Source organism: Simochromis diagramma, unplaced genomic scaffold (genome assembly GCF_900408965.1).
Source record: "Simochromis diagramma unplaced genomic scaffold, fSimDia1.1 OVJJ01000421.1, whole genome shotgun sequence".
NCBI lineage: Eukaryota > Metazoa > Chordata > Actinopteri > Cichliformes > Cichlidae > Simochromis > Simochromis diagramma.
Window position 1 is genome coordinate 2154102 of NW_024387250.1, and position 22601 is coordinate 2176702.

The window sequence follows — 22601 nt, forward strand, 5'->3', positions numbered from 1 at the left end:
AATAACTTTTACATTGCTATGCTGCTTGTGACTAAAATTTACAAGCTTTAAAATCATTTGCAAGTAATTGCAGATACAGTGTTGATTGTTTGACTACTTGTGGTGCTGTAGAGCAATGTTTTCTAATCTGTCACAAGACTCACACAGCATGATCACAGAAGGAACAAGGTGAACATATTTGCTGAATGTAAAAGGTCGTAATGGTTGTTGAGAGTTAGACTATGTACTTTGTACATTAAAAAGACTTAAAAAATAAAGACATCAAATGTTCTGTTAGGTAGCAAATACAATCAACATGCTTTTAAGGCACTGGCAATGCAGGCGCAAACTTAAGTGAGCTCTCTGTAACCTGGTTTTAAACCATCCATGTCCAATCAAGCACCATCGCTTGCTTTTTTATTGAACTCAAGTTTATATGCAACTTAAGCTTAACACACTGTGTGCAAACTTGCATGGACTACAACAGTAAAATATTGTACTACTTTATGTACTGTATGCCACAGAAAACAAGTGTTATTTATTACGTTTTGCTTTGTGCCATTTATGTAATTTACTGATGGCTAAAATCAACATTGGCTGGTCAAGTAATTTAGGAGGCTAGCCAACTCGCATTTCCAAATGTATCCATAAGTTACAGACACTAGTTAGGTGGTAATTGTAGCTAATTTGAGTTACCAACTTCAAACTCAGAGTTTTTCACTTCGTTTTTGTTAACAGGCAATAACTAACACTAGCCAGAAAAAAGACAGGTTAGATTTGATCAAAAAAATCAATTACTCCATGATAGTTACTCCAAATATCTGACTGGTGTTAACTGTAGTTTTCCTCTGAAAGAAAGGACCGGTCAGGATTTTTTTTTTTTTTTGAGATAAAACAGGCTTTGTTCTGCTTAATGTTTGCTACCATTAGCTCACCTGCTCTCAGTTTTAGGTAACATTTCAGTCTGCAAGGCATTGCCACTTAAAAAGTCATAACACATGAAGAAAAGTTACCCAACAGATGTTTCACGGATTTTATCCAACACGTGTTTCATTGTGGTAATGAAAATAGTCACCCCAATTTACTGAACCACTGCATTAATTCAGTGAGACTTTAGAAGATGCTTTAGTGAGGGATTTTACCATTTAGTAATTTCACGAGCACCAAACAGCAGCTATCTCATAGTGCTGTTTCTCCCATGCATGTGTCAATTTTGAGCTGACAGAGGCACTTTCTCTCACAGATTGGAAGGTCCTTTGTATTGTTACTTTAAAAGCCTTGAATAGCACCAGGAGTGACAGTTTATCTCTGCCAGGTCAAACAGGATCTACACTGGCTCTGTATAGTTCTCACTCTCTATAGTCCTTAACTGAATGGAATATGACCCCTTCCCTCACTCACAGTGAATAATAATAGTTCACTTCATGGCTATGATTGACCAGTTAAATTTCTTTTTTTCATTACAGCAAGTGAAAAATGCTCTGAAGTACACAATTGGATTCGTCATTGTCTGCGTGGCGCTTCTTTTAATTGGGTGAGTTGGAGACATGGTTGGCTTCTTCTGCTTTAGTACACGGCAGGTACTCGGGTGTGGATACATCATTGTGTTGAGTTAATGAGAAGACGATCCCTTCAAACAGCTACAGGGCCATTTGTCTGGCCATGATAAGCCTTTCAGGAGACAAAGCTATGTACCTTTCTCTAAATAAGTGTTTTGTTTTTGTGTATGAGTGCTAACTAGATTCTTTGAATGCAGAGTGCATTTAAATAGATCTTTGTTAGAAATTCAGCATTTAGACATTTTCAGCCATGCTCTGTTTATGTGCAGATTTAAAACTGGTTGTGTTTAGGAACACCAACACAACATAATAGATTTCCTTTGCAACCGTGACAGCAACACACCTGAAGTTCAACCTACACAATTAAATGCGCTCTCTCAACCATTAAATGGTGCACTGAGAGAAGGCTTACCTGGCTGGGAGAAAAAAAGGACACATGACTATACTTTGTTACAGCTGAAAGTTTGGATGTCAGGATGTTTTCATAGACAGAAGCAATTTCCCTCTCCTTTGCCCAATAAACTGGAACTATTGGTGCTTTGTTCTAGCAATTGTTGCTTAGGTGCTTTGATTTTCAGCAACATGATAGCTTTAATCTCAGACTGCTTTTCTGATACCAACAGACATAATGGCCCTGTTTGGGCAGTGTTCACTCAGTAGGTCTTTGCTTCATGTTACAGGCTTTTGTTGTCTTTAAACCTGGCAAGGTGACTGACTCCTTAAATAGCCTCTGATTGTTCGCTGCAGGATTTCTACTTATTTATCTATGTTTCTTAAAATCTGACTGCCAATGATGTAATACTTTCAGTTTTTTTAAACTTATTTTTGTAGTAATGTAAATAATATTAACAGTTTTTTTTCTCTCTCTTTTTTTATAAAATTTGAAATCAGAGGAACTGAAGTCAAGCTTTGTCAGAGTTATAGAGAAGCTAGATTTTTATAACTAAGACACTATGTCAAACTTATTTTTGGAACTACACAGAAGATGTGCACTAAAACTTTCAAAACACGTTTTAAGTGGCAACGAGAGACTGTTACAGTGGTGATCAAAGATGATGGCTTCTGAATTCTGCAACAAGTAAAGCAAGGTTACTTCTCCAAAAAGAGTGAACCACAACACACAAAAGTTTGGAAATTAATGTCGATAAATAAAGCAAGACCAACTCTGCCAAACATTTCTCATCTGATGGATATAAGAATGAAGTTTTAAAAACCTTTATGTAGACACAGTTATGAAGAGTTGAGTAAGCTAACGGGAGCTTTTTATTTTCTTTTTCAAAAAACAAAAGTGAGACATATGATGGCCAAAGGAATTCACATTAAAAAGATAAAGTGCAAGTATGAATCCTAGAGGAAATACATATAACATCAGAAAATATCTTTGGGTCTGGATACTTTAGACTTAGTTTGGGATTTTTTGTTTAGATTGGTCTTGATTTTGCTAAAATAATTTTAAAGTGGAAACAATAGTCCAACTCAAGCCTAAGGTGGATGTTACTGTGGTAACAATTGGTGACATTTGCTTAAACTCTTTCTGCCTTGGTTGCCTGCGGGGGGTAACCATTGTTTCTTTTTTCTGAATTGAGTAGTTTCTGTTCTATTTCAGGTTTTTATTTGCTGTGTTGTCTCTTTACCTAAAAAAAATACAAGTGATCTCTGCCAATCACCCGGTTGGGAAACGTAGGTCTCTTTATTACTCAAAATGTACATTAAAAAAAGACTATCAGAGAGAGCAGAGTGGCGCCTGGTAATCTCTGTGTGGCAGCTGTTTTTCTCAAAACGACAAAACTGAGAAGGTTTTATGAAAAATTTTAAATAGCTTCATTTTGAATAATCAGGTGTTAATCATTTGAGCTATATGCTGACTTGTAAGAATTCTTTTGTAGTAACAGTAGTTTCAGTGATTATTATCCATTGCCATAATAAATTCCTTCTCAGCTATGTTATCCAAGTCAGTTTCATAGTCACATGTGTAAACATAATTACTGGCTCGCGCCAATGTATGTCTGTATCTGGCTGAGTAGCTGCATGGGTCATAATTTAAGGACACTTAGAAACTGCTGACCTGACTGAACCTGTATCTCAGCAGTTTACTGTGAAAGTAAGGAGAATACAGTGGGCCAGTCGCATACAGTTTAACAGTTGTGGTTTATGCCGAGGTAAGCAAATAGATGTTTTTCCAGAAGCTATTAATGCGTAAATTTAATCATTTTTACTTGTTGTTTTTGTACTGTTTTTAATTAAATACAAGGTTTACTTTATTTTTAAATGATTTGATTAATATCTCAACTTTTTGGAAACTTCATTTTTTGGAAACCTTATTATTATTCATGTACTTTCCTTCATTGAAAAGAGCAGTTTAATGTGTTGTTAATATGAATCTCTGTGAATCTTTGTCTCTGTGATGAGGACAAAGATAGCCTAGAAAGAACCACATTAATTTTATCTGTCTTAAAAGTTATTATTTTTTATTCTTACAGAGCGTTTGTTCCACTCGCCGCCCCACCCGGTCAGAATTCTACTCAGTGGGAGAAAGTACAATACCTTTTTGAGGAACTTGGGAGTAGTCGTAAGTACCCATTCTTTAGAAAAACGCCTACACTTATGTCCAATTTATGTCTTGTTTTATAGCAGTTGTTCCCATGACTTATCGTATTTTTTCTCTTTATCACTTGAAAGTGAAACTACTTCATTCAATCCACCTCATCCTGTAGGATTTCCTTATTTCTACTGTCATCCTATTATCAAGTTATTATAATGTCAGTTTTACATATAGCCTGATCACTGATCACAGTACTGTCCAGTACAGCTTTTCTGTCTATGTAACACAGGGTTTTGGACTACCATTATAACCATGACTAAACACTTCAATACAATGCATAACCCTCTCCACTTTGGAGAGGGAGGATATGAGCAGGTAGTCATGTCTTGGATGGCTAGAAAATTATGTGGTGGTTTTGAAAGTCTCAAATTAGTTTTTAAACTAACAGACTAGAAATGTGGTTAATTTAAAGTGCACCATTGAAAGTTAAGTGGAACTAGAACATGTCAAATATGAGATGTCAAAAACTGACTGAAATTGTTAATATGCACTCTCCACATTTAGCTCACTGGAACCATCAGAAAAAAAAACCCTCACCCATGTAATGTAAAATTGTAACAACTTGTACCACAACCCCTCTAGAACTGCCAGGCTCTGTCAAGCAACAACAGCAATAGTGGTACAGAATCCACTAATGAACAAGAACAAACACAACGATATCTAAATACATCATCGTCACTATTAGATTCAATAGAATACATCACAAATTCCATAGAACAAAAACATATGTCTGGGGTAGTCATAGACTTGACAAAGGCATTTGACACTATAGATCATGATATATTAATAAGAAAACTGGAACGTTATGGTGTCAGAGGGGTAGTTTTAGATTGGGTCCGGAGTTATTTAAGTGACAGAAAGCAGTTTGTGAAAATAAATGGTGGTTGCTCCTTATGTATGGACATTGCTTGTGGTGTACCCCAAGGGTCAGTTTTGGGTCCAAAATTCTTCAACTTGTACATTAACGACATCTGTAAAGTGTCCAAAGTATTAAAATGGTTCTCTTTGCTGACGATACAAACATTTTTTGCTCTGGTGATGATCTGCAGAATTTATTGGAGGATATGACTAATGAAATAAGTAAAGTGAAGTTCTGGCTTGATAAAAACAAATTATCATTAAATTTGAATAAATCTAAACTGATGTTATTTGGAAATAGTAGTTTAAATACAAATGCAAAGATTCAAATAAATGGTGTTGATATTGAAAGAGTCAGTGAAAATAAATTTCTGGGGGTAATAATAGATGAAAAACTTAACTGGAGAGCTCACGTAAGATATATTCATTCCAAAGTATCACGAAGCATTGCAGTACTAAACAAGGCAAAACAGGTATTCGACAGAACATCACTTCATATTCTCTACTGTTCACTGGTTTCACCATACTTAAGCTATTGTGCAGAGGTCTGGGGCAATAACTATAAACCACATTACATTCACTTTTTACTCTTCAAAAAAAAGCAATTCGAATCATCCACAATGCAGGTTATAGGGAACATACAAACTCACTATTTTTGCAGTCTGAAATATTGAAAATTGACGATATAGTGAAATTCCAAACAGCACAAATTCTATTCAAAGCAAAAAATAAAGAACTGCCAGGTAATATTCAGAGTATGTTTTTTTGAAAGAAGGAAGTTATAATTTAAGGGGTTTTTGTAACTTCAAACAATGAAGGTACGTACTACAAGAAAAGGCTTTTGTGTTTCTGTTCATGGAGTGAAACTATGGAACAAACTGAATATGGAATTTTTATTTATTGTAGGAGAACAAAATTATGGAAAAGTTGTGGAGCCGGTTGAACCGACCATTGCCTACATTTTAAAAGTTAATTCACAGTTGCCCACAAAAGATAAGAAGCACATTTTAATAAATGAATTGTTGTAAAAGTAGAACAGTGACTGTTTATCATCTCATTAACATCACATCCCTGCTGCTCTGCACAGTCAGCAAACCATCCGGGACTCTGTTCTGCTCCACCCTGGCTCAATATCCCATCTGCAACTTATTTAGCACTACAATGATTATTCTTCTTTTATCTAACTATAGTGACCTATATAGTTATTGGTTAATAAATGTGTTGCTTGGCAGCCAGACTGGTTGAGTGTACAGCATTTGCGTTAATGTCTTTTAGGTAAAAATGATGTCCTCAGTGGCTATAGCTATAAATGGTTGTCATTTTTCTTTTTATTCCACACAACTGAAAATTCACCATAAGATGAATAAACCCATTTTAGGAAAAAGTCAAGAAATATGAGTTAAGTTACAAAACGACCCCCTTAGCTCTCCTAGTGTAAATATATATTTTAGCTTTCATTTGTGATTTACAGACAGGCTGTCTAGTAATCACTTTTAAATCCGTCTTTGTATTTGTCATAGAAAGTGCCAAGATCGACAGCAGAAGTCAAGCTTTGAAAACAGATTGCAATACTGCCCTAAATACTCAATAACGTTATGTAGCAAGCTTTTCTAGTCACTCTCTACCTGAACAGTCATATAAAATGTGATGATAAATGATTTTATAAAGAAAATAGCTTGTGTTGATGCCTAACAACACTGTAAAAACTCCCTATTTGGGCATTTTCACTTGTTGAATGGAACAAAGGCTGAGAATATGCTCATGCTAAACACTGGCAAATGTGGACTCCTAATAGTTCTTTTGGCCTCTTTCCATCTGGGGATCAAGGAGGAAGTTGAACCATCTGCCTCTCTGCATAATAGTGGACCCCTACATGCTCTCTATAACCTTCCTCCTTTGGCACAGGGGGAAATTGCTCTGCTGCTGAGGAAATGTGAGGATGATCCCTTTTGTAATTCCCCATCTCTTCTCTTTCCAGATGGGAGGTTAATTGTGTAAAGAAAAGGCACTTTTACCACATAACCCTCCTGACTGCTTTGCAACAACTGTGCATTAAAGTCACTACCTCTTCAATAGTTCCAGCATTACCTTTGTTACAGTGCTCAAGTGATGCCTTAATGTTCTCCAGATTACTAGCTCTCGTGTTGGTATTCAAGACCATACAGTACCGTTGTGTATTTTTGGCCATGTCTCAAGAGGGAGAGTGCAGTGGGCAGTAGTCCAGTTTTAACTACTATGAGTACTTGAACAATATTCCTAACACTTAACTTATCTTGACTTTTTCCTTTCTTCAGCATTAAGAAAAGAAATTATAAACTTAAGTGCTGCCCCTGGAAGTAGATGCTGTAAAGCATCACTTGAAGATCCTTAATTTCACTCAAATCTTTTGGGTTAAGCATTTGTTCATCCATGACAAAAATGTGATGCACTTGTGGTTAACTCTTTTAAAAACTCTTTAAAGGTGTACTGATGCTGATTTTTTTTTTTTTTCCTTTGAATAGATGACTAGTTGCTAGTTGCTTTTAACTCATTCACTGCCATTGACGTCTATAGACGTCAATGGCAGTGGGGAGTTACCTGATTTGAAAATGGCTGGCAGTGAATGAGTTAACTACTCAGTCGCTCGACAGAAGTAGGGTGCTAGGGCTAAAGGAGTTCCTTAATAAACACCTTTCTTTATAAGTCTTATGCATGAACACAGGCCTGTAGGGCTATATATATGTGGGGTTGAGATAAGAGCTGCCTCATTCCGTTTCTCTTGGAGTCGAAGCTGTCCAGACGTGGAAGCACCAATGATAAAAGACAACATTCCCTATGTTTAAGCCCCAGAAAATCTGCTCAAGAAACCAAGAATACTGGCAGCAAACATGTATCCTTTGCTTTGTGTGGAGTTCATGAACAGGATGTTCTCTATGCAGAACATGATGCTATTGTCTATTTTACCAAGCTCACCACTAAACAAAGGCAGCAAATTCGGGATGAAACACTCGGGAGTAGAAAACACGTATTCACATGTTAATGTTAAGCCCAGCTGTCAGACTTCAAAGTTTTCCTTTTGCATACAATACAATAGGGAGCAGGTATATAATTTATCTCTATTTTCCACTTCTTTGTCCTGCTGCTTGTTAGATGCCTATAAAGGAAAGTGATAAATGATATAAACAGCACAACATACATGCCCTGAATACGGACTTAAAATTCCCATTCAAATTCCACTGTCAAGGAGAAAGGCAAGCAGAGCCACCTATGCCCGTGTTGACAGGTGGGCTGGGCATTATGAGGCTGCTGCTGAGAAAATGCGGGATATCTACAGAGGGACAAATGTGTAGCTTTTTACTTGGAGCACTATGACAGGTGGGATCCTGACAGGGGAGTGTGGCAATCAGTCTCTTCATCAATCCCTGTCTTCTAACTCTAACTCTGACAGCTGGTGTGATACCTACTGTTGCCCTTGCCTTATGGGTGGTCCTCTTTCTGGCTCAATCAAAGGTGACACACATCAGCTCAACCACACATCAGAATTGAGAGACGCAGCTGTTAAAACATTGGCTATGATCAATGTATTAAATGGCAGTGATGACAAAAATGTTGAATAGGTGTATCTCTGGAAAAAGAAATTCTGTTCATTAAAATAACATACTAAATCCCAAGATTACCTGAATACTAACAAGCATTATCCCCATTCAATGATATAACATTTATTGTTGATCTGTGGGCATGGGGTGCTTACAAAAAAAGAATGAGTAGTACAAGCAGCAGATACTAATATGATTTTTAAGCTTTAGCCTTTCAGGCTCGCACCAAAACCACCAAATCTTGCAGTTCTGTGAAAAGTTATTCTCTTTTTTTTCTCCTTTTTTTTTTGCATATTTGTCCCACTTGTATTATTTTTTTATTATCAAACAGATTTTAATGTTTGACCAAGATAACTAAAATAAATGTAAAAAAAAAAGTGATTTTATTTATTAAGGGGGGAAAAAAAGCTGTCCAAACCTGCCTGCCCCTTTCTAACAAATATTTTCTTTTCATAAACTAGGAACTGGTTTTGTCACCCAGCAATAACTGCAATCAAGCATTTGCAATAAGTACCAATTAGTTTTTCACATCACTGTGGAGGAATTTTGGCCCACATTTCTTTACAGAATTATGTTAATTCAAGAGTGTTTTCAACCATGACGGCCTGTTTAAGGTCATGCCAGTGTGTAGCAATCTGATTTCACTTCAGTCTTTGACTAGGCCACTCAAAAACCTTTTTTTTTTTTTTGTTGTTGTATTCAGAGGTGGATTTGCAGGTGTGTTTTGAATCATTGTGTTGATGCATAATCCAAGTGCTTTTGGCACAAACTGATGGCCTGACATTCTCTTTCGGGATTCTCTTGTAGAGAGCCCAATTCATGGTTACGCTCGATGTAACGGGATGCAAACCTTTCTAAAGGTTTAGCTTTCGTCTCATCAGTGCGCAGAATATTCTCCCGAAAGTCTTGGGAGATATTTTTAACATGTGTGAGATGACGTTTTCGCTTGGGAACTCTTCCATGGATGTCTTTTTTGTCTTAGTCTCTTTCTTATCTTTGAATCACAAACTCTGACCTTAACTGAAGTAAGTTAAACCTTTAGCTCCTAAGGTGTTGTTCTGGTTTCTTTTGTGACCTCCTGGATGAGCCATTGATGCGTTCTTGAAGTAATTTTGTTAGGCCGACCATTCCTGGGAAAATTCACTGAGTTTTCTCCATTTGTGAATAATAGCTCTTTCTGTGATTCACTGGTGTCCCAAAGCCTTCAAGAAGGTTCCCAGACTGCTATATATCACTGACTTTGTTTTTCATGTGTTACTGAGTTTCTTTACATCATTGCAAGATGTGTTGCTTTTCTTTAACTTTCTTTTATAGTTCTTTTAGCCCACTTCACTTAATCAGACAGGTTCTGTTTCAGGTCTAGCAGTAAACAGTCCTGTGTGTTGCTAGTGAAAGTGAGCTCAGCTTTCCACAAATTTAGTTAAAAACAGGGGCGATTACTTTGCATAGCTTTTTTTCCTTTAATAAAATCATCATTCAAACAAAAAAACAAGAAATAAGTAAGGGGGAAAAATACTTCTTCACAGTACTGTATTTGTTTGTCATTAATTTGCTGTACTTACTACTATGTTTCCACTGTTTGTAATGTATACTTTTAAGTAAAACCATACATTACCTAGAAAAATCTATTTAGAGTTGCACTTTCTATGAAAGGTAAATGAACTTTATTTTCACAGTGGAGAGCCTCGAATCTAGTCCCAATATTAGTTTTCACTGTCTTCCAATCACTGTGGATACTTTAAAGACCTCCCTGTAGATAACTGGAGCAAATGATAACAGTTTGTGGTGTTTAATACATTCAATGCAATAGAATTTGAACAATTTTAACATTTCAACTAATAGCAGGACTCAACGAACAGCTGCCTGAAAAACATTACTAAAAAAATAAAAAGAGCAGAAATTGTGATCTTGAGTTTGTACATGTTGTGAGTCCATCGATGTGTCCTTCAGAGGTCAATGGCACATCTCTAATTCCTTACCGGATTTTCCTTCTACAGATGGTCTTCCTGCCCTGTCTTTCTCCATCAGCTCCTTGACCTTGATTGGCATGTTGGCAGTGATCACTTACACGGTGAGTTGACAAGTGGTCAGTGTTATTTCATGTGTTCATTGGAGCAACATTCAGTTCATCTGCTTGGTAATTAAGCAGTTATACAATGGGATGACTTCCAAAACTTACCAGCTCTGCAGCTTAATAGAGTTTGTGGTTTTTAAGACACAACAGACTGACTTATAAAATGATTTGACGTAGGAAATGGGACTAAATTGTTATCTTTGTTTTGTCAAACATACCAAGTTTGATTTATGCAGTGGTTATAATTTATTTTTCTTTTTAGCTTTTAAAGTCTTTCAAGTGCACTGCAGGTTTTGTGTACAAATGGTTTCTCATAGTATTGGTTGACTTGGTGATGGAGTTGCCTTTTACTATAGTAATGTCTTGTGATCTTAAAGATAAAGCATTTAGTTGCTGAAATTGTTTAGGCTGCTGTCTTTTATCTAATAACCCGAGACTTTTGATGTATGGATCCTCCTCCCAGCCTTATCAGCCACTTATCTCTCTCTCTCTCTCTCTCTCTCTCGCTCTCTGTATATTTGGTTATATATTGATTGTGTTTTTTGCTGGGTCAGAAAAAAAAGAACTTATGAAACGTTGTCTATTTTTCATAGCTTTCATTGTTTAACTAATCTGTGAATAATACCTGGAGGTTGTGGTTGACATGAGTTAGTGTCTGTTGGGGAAAAAATACAAGAGCGCTATTAGGATCAGCCCAGACATTGAGAATAGCACTGACAACCAACTTCAATCTATCGAGTTTCTGTTGAGCTCAAAGAATCCTATCTGACAGATGAACAACAATTGAATGTGGAACTCTTAATGAATAATACACAACCAAGTCAAATAAGTTGTCGAGGCAGTTGCCCTTTAACACAAAAAAAATCTGTCTCATCTGGGAATTTATCCACTGTTCTCTCACCTTTGTGTAACCGTTCTCCAAAGGGTGGATAATTACCGAGTACATTTTGAGGATGGAACTGTGCTCAGTTATGTTCTGGCCCATGCTGCTATGGACCAAATGCCCCGAGGAAATCAAAACACCCGGCGTGTCTTTGTTTTTGATGTTCCTTGTTTTGATAAAGTCAATCAAAGAACTCAGGCTTTTAGGCGACAGCAACAGCAGTCTGTACCTCTTTTATTGTCACAGCCTCAAAGCAGAAACTCTTTTTGTGTGTGTCTGACTTTGAATAATGTCCTTTTATCTGCTGTATCTCCTCTCTTCTCTCACTACAAGTGTGAAAACTGTTGTAGGTGGCAACCTACCGGTATTTGCAAAGAACTGTCTAATTTATCATCTTATGCTACTAAGCCCGATTAACTTAATGGAAGCCAAGTGACAGGTTCCATAAGCAGTGGAAATGTTGTCCATGACTCCTTTTGCTAATTTATCACTACCCTTTGTGCAGAACTCGCCATGTACTCTTAATGCACACAGCTCTGTGATGTAAACACTATACAGCTCTGCAACCTGGTGCACTTAAATTTCGTTCACATTGACGTAAGGCTGCACGGCTTTCTTTCTGTGTGCATAGTTCACTTATTAGAAGTAACTTAAACAAAACTCAAGCAATGTTATTTACCTTTCTATAGACAGAAACAGTTAATGGCTGCTAATGACTATTTTATTGTTGGGGTGTTCTGATAATGTATGGTCCTGTGAGTACTGTAAATCAAATAGAGCTCAGCTTTAGAGAGATTATACACTGAGTTTAAATTCAGTAAATTTATTTATTTTTCTAATATATTTTGCAAACATAGTGTTTTGCACTTGATAGCAACTTTAACTATTTTAATCTGTTTTAGAGGGCAATAAATAAGAAAACATTTAATGAAAAGAATTTAAGTACACAAAAAAGAACTTTTTCTTATCCCTAATTACTCTGTAATCTCCCACTCTGCTTCACTCAACCCAATGATATTACAAGGGATCAGCAAAATCTCAAAGCTCATGCATCATGTGAGATCCTTTGGCATCGTTTGCTTCCTTTAAAAGCTTAGCTAGCATATTGACTTATGACTGTCATGGCTCTGTCTGCTGTTGAGATGCCATTCTCTTGCTCTTAAAGTGAAAGCCATAAAAATGCTGATACTGAATTAAATTTGGTTAATGTCTGGTAGTGTAATCCCAGACCCTGAAATTGACCTGGGCATAAGGTTCTTCCAGAGAATTGGAGTGATATCTGTTTTTCTAGAATTCTGTAACACCTCGAGGCTTTTTAAAATTTGAATTACATTTTTATATTTTGTATTTCATTTTGAAGTTCAAAGTTTGTGACATTGGATTTTGAATAAAACAAGACGTGTTTTAGTGTGATAAGCACTTACAAACTGAAATTCTAAACAAGGAAGAGTACATGACATGAACAGAAGGACAGTATGTCCCTGAATGAAATTACTATTTTATAAACTTCATGCAATAAGTATATCTATTTAATAGGATGAAATCACACAGACGGTATTACCAGCAGACTGTATATAATGCACACATGTAGTTACAGAGGTTTTGGATTCCTCAGTTTAAAACATCACTGATTGCATATTAGTGTTAATAAACTGCAGGTTTCCATGACATGAGAAGGTCAGATGCTGAATTATCAGCTCTCAGTACAAAATATCAGGTCTGCATAATTTCTTACATTTTTAATTATTATTTAACCAGTTAGTAGCGAGCACTAACTCTTTTCTTCACTTTAACCACAAGTTATTCCTCATTTGTCTTGGAAGCCAACAGTGCACTGGTACATTATTTTCTAAGTGAAAAATGGTATAGTTTTTATATGGTACTAGTAGGCAAAAATAGTTCCATTTTAAGCTTTTTTTCACTGTCAAGTTAAAAGAATAAATATATTCTGTTTATTAGTTCAGATTATGATAATAAAAAACTGTATACTCCTACTTGCATTGCCCAACCCCAGATCCAATCTGGTTAAAAATCAGTGAAGAGACACAACCTCCAACATTTCCAAATATTTAAAGGATTGTAGTTAATTACAAATTAGCTCAGTGGTTCTGCCAGGCTCTTCTTCATAATCTGAATCTGAATTTATTTATTTTTTGGCAAAAGAAAGGTTAGGTTCAATATAATCTTTTTTAAAATAGTGCAAGTTCAAAAAAAGTCACAAAGTGCTTTTATAAAAATTAATAAATTAATAAACGCTGCAAATTTGTCCAGTAAAATTACACAGTTGGCATGAATGGCTCCATGAACACTAATTTAGTCTGAAAAAAAAAATGTAAACAAATGAAATATTCACATGGGTTTTACGTGTCTGGTTTGAAAAGGCCTTAAGAGTGAGCACTTGGCAACTGTAGGAAGGAAGAACTCCCTTTTAACAGGAAAAGACCTCTTGCAGAAGCAGTTTAGGGCTGAGGATGAGACAGTGTAGTGAACCACTGCCTAACATTACAATTGTACGGTTTTTACTAAGCTAACTACCTTTAATTTAGTAAACTCCCACCGTAAGGGTGTGTTTTAACTGATGAAACTGTGTCGTACTCAGGCTCGGACATCTGATTGCTGCCTTTTTATAAGTTTTATTGCACAAGCATAAACTAACACCAGTACAGTAACCGTGCCTTTACAGAAGCCAGGTAATCAACTGAAAGACACAAAATAAAACAACCATACAACATTAACAAAGCAACACTATTAATGACAGTACAGTTTAGTAATAGTCATATTTATAGCTTTAACATGTTACTTAGTTAACACAGAAACTCACCAGCTCGGCTTCATCAGTCATAACAGCAATATCAATGAAAAGAAGATCCGGCAGGTAGGATCTATGAGCGGCCGTTAACACGTACCATCCCAGACTTAGATAAATCACTCAGTCTTAAATAAATTTGTCATTTAAAGCAAATATGAGCCTGGCTGATAATAAATCACAACAAACAAATTGGCATGTTAATAATATGGGAAAAAACCACACAACAATAATCTAGTTGCTCTCTTCCCTGTTCACTTTAGGGTTCAAGTCTGTTTTTAATCCTGTATTAGTTCTCAGTGCAGAACAATTTGTAGTCTACAAAGACATGGTAACCATAATGTTCTGTCATGTTTGTGAAGATTATTTTGTTCTAACACCCTTTGCTAATTGAATCAAATGACAGAGAACCCTGAATATGTTAGTTTAAATGAGTGGAAATGTCTTTTCACCCACTTCTATCCAGAGAATTTTATGCTTTGTTATTTCTTAACTGATAGCATTGAGAACTTGTGGGGGACCTCAGATCCATCCAGTGGAAACACAAACAAAGAGGCTTGTGTAGGAGACCTGTGCCCAACTACTTCTCCCTCTTCCCACTCAGCAGTCATGTGACTGAATGATTTCAGCTAGTGACTTCACCCTCAGCCAACACACACTTATACACAGTTGCATACACATTCCCAGCTCCCCTGCTGAGCTATTTCTGGTTATTATTGACCACGGTGGGTTTTAAAATAACTTTAATGAGCATGCATTACGATGAGTGAGCTAAAAATGTACACTCCAGCAGAGGGAAACCTGTTTTGTCTTTCTTTTAGTTTCTTTTCTATTTCTCTCATATAGTTGCACATTTCAGGGGCGGGAAATATTTCTCTTGGGGTCTGGGACAGGTTTTCCTTTTATGAGTGTGTTTGATATTCGGGACATGCTCTGGCCTTAAGAGCTCCATGATTCATTGCAAGAGGCGACATTCGCCCGTAGCAGAGATCCTCAGCAGAGACTAATAATAGTGTAGCCTGACTTAGTATCCCATGCGGCTCTCTTAATGCTACCTAACACTCAAAAACTAGTAAAAGTTGTTTTAGAAAAATATAGACTGTGACATTTCCCCACATGAAAAATGGAAGGAGGGCAGCATCTTTTGCACAGAATGGCCCTTTGTTTTACTATGAACCTGTAAAATGGCACACTTCCAAGTTGATAAAAGTGAGACAGCATTGTGAAAGCATTGGCCTGTTGCTTTTACTTTTCTTTGTATTGATTGGTCTGTTTCCTGGTATTAAAGATGTCCCTCGTTTTTGATTAAAGTCCAGATGTCCCTTCAGGTGATTTAAGACCCCTGAAAGATGAAAGCACCCCACAGATTTTCTCTTATTGTCTATCTTTGTGGGAAACTGTGCAGTGTTTATATATTGTATCTAACTTTTACAAAGAAATAGAATTAAATGACATTAGTTGATTTAAATTCAGGTGAAAATTGATTGCATCTTGATTTTCCTGCCTCAGATCTAAATGCGTCTATTGAAAATTATAATTAGAACAAGTTCTTCATATCCTAGAGAGAGGGTAGTGCTGTCACATGGGGGCACTGTTAAGCTGTAAATGCATCAGAGTGATATAAGGCAGTGATATCCTCACAAAATGGTTGCAGCAAATTCTCCAATAAACCTCAGCACAATTATAGGTTCCACCATTTTAATCTTTTTTCCTGAACCAAAAATGACATGGCCTGGGAGGCCAGGAACTATATGATTTGCTCTGTGTGTGTTTGCTTACCCTCATTTGACTGTTGTCATGTCCCACATTGTGATGGGTTTGCCGTCAGGCAGGAGCCTGTGTGGGTGGATGCACGTGCCATATGTGCTCACTCTGACAATGATGTCTGATTATAATGGTAGTTTTGCACTGTCTTCCAGGCATATGGTATGTCTGTTATGCCTTTGAATCTGATAAAAGGCACCCGCAGTGTTAAGTATGAACGCCTGGAGAACACTGAGGACATTGATGATGTTGAGCATCAGATTGAAAAGCTAAAATCCAAGGTGAGTCCCATCAGAAGACACAAAGCACATAGAAAAAGAGTTATTTAAGCTTAAAAGATTTACTTTAGTAAACATATGAAATCAAATGCTGTTTTTATTTGTTTTTTCTTTAATATCATTCTGGATTTTTCTATCTCATATGTGCCCCTTTGTCTTTGAATTCTGTTATGTGTGGGTAACATTGCTTTAGTCAACCACCTTCCCAGCTGGAGGCCACATATACTGAAAGTGTAGACATCTATTAGTTGCTCATGGCAACATGAAGTATAAACAATAGTCCAGATCATTCCTTATTTGTCCCTTGCATAAATGCACTTGTTAAAAACCAGGTATGGGCAGCATTAAAGGTTATTTTCACAGTAGCAAGAAGGTTAATGCAAAACACGCACAGTTTGCTTTAATATTGTGAGAGCAGTAGTTTAAATATGATACAGTGATATACATTTACAAGTATGTATATGCTTTGAGAATGTTTAGAAAACAGCATTTATACATACTACATACTCATTCACTTGACTGTAAATATTTATTAAAATCATATTTTTGCAGATAAAATGATATCTACATTTTTCAATGTTCTCATTAAAACTTCCAGCAGTGTAGTGTAGTTTCAAAAGTCCGCATAATATCGACCATTGATGCATTTGGGATATCTTTTGGTCGTCTTGTCAGTGCCAAGATGGACGTCCTCTGTCCTCGAGGGATAGAAACAACCTGCAGGAGCTGGAGGGCAAACTACAGGTCCTCCGGCGCAGGGGGAGACACCTGGAAATTGCAGAGAGGAACTGCTGCACTAAAGTGGGCAGTGCTCTCAGACCTTTCAAGGTGAGTGTCCATTATGGAATTGGCTCTCATTCACAAAAGTAAATTATGTTCTCCAAAGTATTCTGTACAAAGGGAAATTATGCTGATGAGTGTGTATTGAATGCAAGCATACAGACAGGGTTATTTAACATAGATAGTGCTGTATTTATTCAGTGCTTCTTTTAATTGATATTTGAGATTAAGAATAGGTGAAGCTGCAAAAACCCGCTCTAGCTTGTGTAATACATTTAAAACATCATTTTTGTGTTTGTATTTTTATAGCCACCTTCAACTACTTCTTCCTAAACAATTTCTTTGTGCTCAATTTCCAATCTGAACTGCTCTAGATTTACTTTGAGTTCTACTTTACACAACCGCATAGTTACATGATTCCCACAGGAAATCTATTCACCTAATTTACTCTGAAGTCTCTCAGGGAGTCTCATATTTCTCAGGCAGGATCTCATGGTACCCAAGGGATAGACCAAAGCAACCAAGAAACTTGTCTTTTTATTGTTTTTCATATTTTTTTTCTTCTTTTTTTGGCTACCAGTGGACATGTTGGTCCCAACATTACTGGCCCAGTACAAAACATCCAGACACAATGTACTGATGAGCATAATGTAGAGACTCAAAGTGCATCAAAGTTCTGATCAATTACATACATTTCATTTGAGCAGTTTTTCATGGTATTGAATAGAAGTGCTTTATAATAATTTTTTGAAGTTAAATAAAAAGCACATTGGCTTTTCATGCAGTCACTTGGGGGCAAAAATAAATAAATCACAAATTCAGCCAGAATCCCGCGTGGCTGGGTTTTCTTACCAATCCTTAATAATATATCCTTGTTCCAAACCACTCATTTATTGTGTGTGCTTTTTTTTAAATCAACAATTGGCAGAAACAGCTATTGAAAATGACATAAATACACTTCACTGGACTTTGAGGCAACGCAGTGGCTCTCACAATGAAAATGGCTTTGCATAACAGACTTATGACTGTTATTATTCTTGTTAAACATAATGGTGGAGGGTCTGAATAAAAGGTATAATATAAAGTTACAATACTGCAAATCCTCAAGCAGCAGAAGTATTTACTCCTAATAGTTTTATTGAACTGCAGCTGAAATACAGTAACAAGAATATTTATAACATTACTGAAAAAGATCAAAAGACTTTGATAACAGATTTCCGTTGTCGTATATTTCCTTCTCGATTATTCCCACGTTATAGAAAACATTTTTTCTTCTTTTAACTGATATAAAAGACTTATGTGGCTGGCTGCAGTGCTATTGTAATAACTCACTGAAAGAATATCCACTTACTTCTGTTCATATTTCAACCTATGCAGCCAGCACGTGCACACAAATGTACTTTGTGCCTGTATGAATGGCTTACATGCTTAATGTGCTCTTATTACTCGGCATTACCACATGACTTATCAGTGGTAATGCCCAGTTACAGTCCTGCAGACCCCTCACTTTTAATGCCTTTTCCATGTGTTAAGGATAAAATAAATTCAAGCATCATTCTCTTCTTTCACATTTTACTTTTCCTACTGCTGTTCATTTTTCAGTACTTAACTGCACTGCAGGCTCAAACAAATATTTTAAACCAGTGTCTGTAACAGTTTGTCTTTAACCAGGGGGGTTGCTGCTAATGATAGTCCCCAGACTCAAATTTAAACAGTAATGAGTTGGGAGATTTATTTACTGTATACTGAGAGACTGGTGTAGAGTGATAAGCCAAATGATTGCGATTTCAGCCTCACTGTTCCTCAGACACATGCTGTCCTTTTAATACCAACACCGACAGTGAGCGAAAATGACTCACTAAGCATGTTAAACACTGACAGTTAAAATCAGTGCGTGAGGACGTGGAGATCACAATAGTTACTCTCTTTTGATTGCACAAGAAATGTAACAAGCAATTTTATTTTTTTTTTAGGTAAGAAACTTGCACCATAATAGGGTGAAAAATTGTGCCACCTATTTATAGAGCTTTTATTAAAAAAGTGTATATATATGGCAGGTGCCTTATTTAATGTTTTAATAACTTTACTATCATTTAATACATGTAAACTCATTTTTTTTAGATATTTCTTTGGTTAGAGTAGCAGTTTCATAAAAAGATTACTTATTTTTAAATTAAACTAAATTATTATGTTTTTCTTCTCCGTCTTGCCTGCTTCTCTCCTAAGTCTGTCATCAGTATCTTAATTAATATTTTGCTGCAAGGGGTTTATCTCAGATAATTTGGTATAATTTGGTCTAACTATTGATAGGAAGATCAACATTAGATTCACTTTTTTTTCCCCTCCCACTACGTTCATCTGATCAGCCAGCTTTTTCCTCCCTGATTGCAGCCTCCTAACTCTGCTTCAGCTGTGCCATTGCTTCCCCCTGTCACCCTGAGCGACAGTGCCAAACTGTGGCTGGCTATGCCATATGGTCTCTGTTTGACAAAAGACATGGTAGAAAGGTTATATTTGCTGACTAAGTAGCTGTCTTTAAAAATACACATTTTATTTAAATGCGGCTTTTAATGCAGTTCACAAACGAGGGCACACTGTGATTACACGTCCCTCCTATAGCAGTCATTTATAAAAATGTATCCTGGTATTTTGTTGTAGTTATTTATTTTTGTTTCTCTGTTTTGATTGATTGATTTGCAGATATTACTAGGCATATTCTTTATCCTGGTTGCGTTGCTGTTCACCATTGCCCTCTTCATTTCAAAGTAAGTTGTGATTTGTCCTGTAACACAAAATAGTTTGCAGTGTGTGTCTTGTAAGACAGGGAATGTACCAAAATAAACAGTGCAATTGCTTCATTTAACCTTATATATTAAAGTTTAATACTGGAGATTGATACCCTTATTTCTTCTTTTTCTTTCTCTCTGTTTTTTTTCCTCCTCAGTCTGGATAAAGCTCTCCACTCGGCTGGCATCAGCTCTGGGTTCATAATCTTTGGCACCAACCTAACCAATCCTCTGAATGAACTTCTTTTAGCCTTGCAACCTGTGAGTATCCTCTCATCTCTCACGTTGGAATAGTGATTATACTCAATTAAGATATGCTTAAATCCATATTTTTTTGTTTCTGTCATCATTAACCTCAATGAAGCATCATTTAAAAGCTTTATCACTGGTCTCTCCTAAATGAACTTGAAATGTTGTTTAAAACTTGGGGAGTATGTGCTTCAGTGTGCTGAACTTTAAACACATTAAACAGATTTTTGGGTCAGTGCTAATTTGTAATGAAATAAATTAGGATACACAATACACATCGTCAGTGATAGGTCATTGAGTTTCCAGGTTTTTCAGCATCATACACCTTCACTCAGGAAACCCAGCAAGGGTTGTTCAGACCCTGGCTTGTTTCCCAGCAGCATTGGCGAAAGGATCACTCCTCCTCATTGAAAGCCATCTGGAGGCCCTCTCTGCAGCTTCCAGAGTGGACATGATGGCTTTCTTTTTTGCAGCACCGGTGATTGAAAAAGCTGCACCTTAATCAGCTCACACCGCACCATACAGCCTCTCCTCCTGCACTGATCTACCAGTTCCTGGTACTTGGACCATTTACGCTTATTTGCCTCTTCATTAAAGTTTAGCTGTAAAAGAAGCAGCTGCTTTGACGAGGCTAATGACAGGACCACACACAAAAGCTTGGCAAAACATGACTGCTAAATTGGTTTAAATACCTAAACTTGCCAGTCTGAACACTTCATGTTGCAAAGCATAACAGTTGTTGATGTTCAGATTTTTCCCTGGTGTGTGAATGTGCTGCAGACTAACCAGGATAGATATGGTTAGCATTTATTGGAGCTGACCAGATATTGTGGTATTACCCATTTTTACTGGTTGCTCCTTGAAAGATTACCATCCTAAGTGTTTGGCTCTGGATGCAATAATTATTGTTGTGCATTTAAGATTTATATGGTAGCTGACTTGTTTTTGATGTCACAGGTTTTTCCACTGGATTATATCCTGATCACAGTCATCACAGTGTACTTCGTACTCACATCCATGGCCGGCATTCGTAACATGGGCATTTGGTTCTTCTGGATAAGGGTAAGAAAATGCCTTATTTATGTATTTAAATTTTTGCAAATGCCCAGTTAACTACATGATAATGTGTTCTTTTTTTCTTTTCTTTTTTTTTCCTTTTTTTTTTTACAGCTGTACAAAATAAGACCTAAGAAAACTCGCCCCCAGGCTCTCCTCTTCCTCTGTATGATTCTTCTTTTGATCGTTCTGCACACCAGCTACATGATCTATAGTCTAGCCCCACAATATGTCATGTATGGCAGCCAGAAATACCTTGTACAGGTAAGGAAAAATTCATGTCCATTCCTGTGTGTTTCTTTGTTTTCACTCTCCCTGATGAGAGCTTCTAACGATGGCAGTGTCAGTTAGTCAGTGTGTTCAAACCTCTTTGGTTCAGTTTGGTGTAGGCAGCAGCATGGTCTCTACAGGCTGGCAGCGGGGCTTTTAGACTCTTGTTCGTTTTCAGTTCCGTCTTTCTATATTAGACTATGTGGCTTTGCTGTTTGACAGTCTACCCTCCATGTGATCTAATGTAGCTCTGCTCTTTCTCGCTGTGTGGGTGTACGCAGGTGGTTTAGATGCACCCTTGCGTCTACACTTTATCAGAAAAAAAATCTTTTAAACAACATAATTTAAATGAACCGGTGTGTTGTTTTACTGAAACATCCTCTTGTTAAATCAAACAGAAGAGCCTCTTTAAATTCAAGTCCATTTGACTCACAGCATAAACATGGTTTACACATATCAAGTGGTTTCTTTTCTTTTAAATTTTGATATCACATTATATCAAAGATGCATACAGTTTAGAGTAAATATTGAATAGGACTGGTTGAATTCTTCTGTGATCAATATCATGATGAGCTCCCACATTTGTTTCTGTTAGGTTCCTCGTTTAGATATGATTAAATTGCTTAAAAAGTGGACAGAGCTTAGCAAATGAATGCGCTGAGGCTGAGAAGAATCAAGTTAAGAAGCAGTAAAGGGTTAGTTGCCTCTAGACTTTTCCTCATCTGGGCTGTTAGACCAGGAGGAGGAACTGGAGCAAAATTAATTAACACTTGCTGCTTTCTTTTTTTTTTCCCTTTTGGTTTTTAAATCAAAACACTACATTTCTAATATTACCTTCCTTGCGCACCACATGGTCACGTGCAGTTTTATATAATGGGTGGAGTTAGATAATCACCCCAAATCGCATTTGATTGGATGGATTTTTGCAAATGTCCCCAAGTGCAGGATTAGGGACCAAAAAATATTTTATTTTTGTGTCTAAAATTGACATAAATTAAACATAGAATAAACAAATTTAATTTTTGTTTTGAGAATTAAGGGTAGGAATTCTTTTATTCATTATTAGTTAGATATTTATTCGA

General features: G+C 36.6%; 1 protein-coding gene across 1 annotated transcript in view; it reads left to right on the plus strand.

Moving 5' to 3' along the window:
* Positions 1–22601, plus strand: part of lmbrd1 (LMBR1 domain containing 1) — a 49885-nt gene that overhangs the window by 14210 nt on the left and 13074 nt on the right. The window contains exons 5-13 of the mRNA XM_040001494.1: positions 1446–1513; positions 4019–4107; positions 10571–10644; positions 16256–16381; positions 17054–17206; positions 19859–19923; positions 20103–20205; positions 21151–21255; positions 21364–21513. Of these exons, the coding sequence (XP_039857428.1) occupies positions 1446–1513; positions 4019–4107; positions 10571–10644; positions 16256–16381; positions 17054–17206; positions 19859–19923; positions 20103–20205; positions 21151–21255; positions 21364–21513 (933 nt within the window). The remainder of the gene's footprint in view (positions 1–1445; positions 1514–4018; positions 4108–10570; positions 10645–16255; positions 16382–17053; positions 17207–19858; positions 19924–20102; positions 20206–21150; positions 21256–21363; positions 21514–22601) is intronic.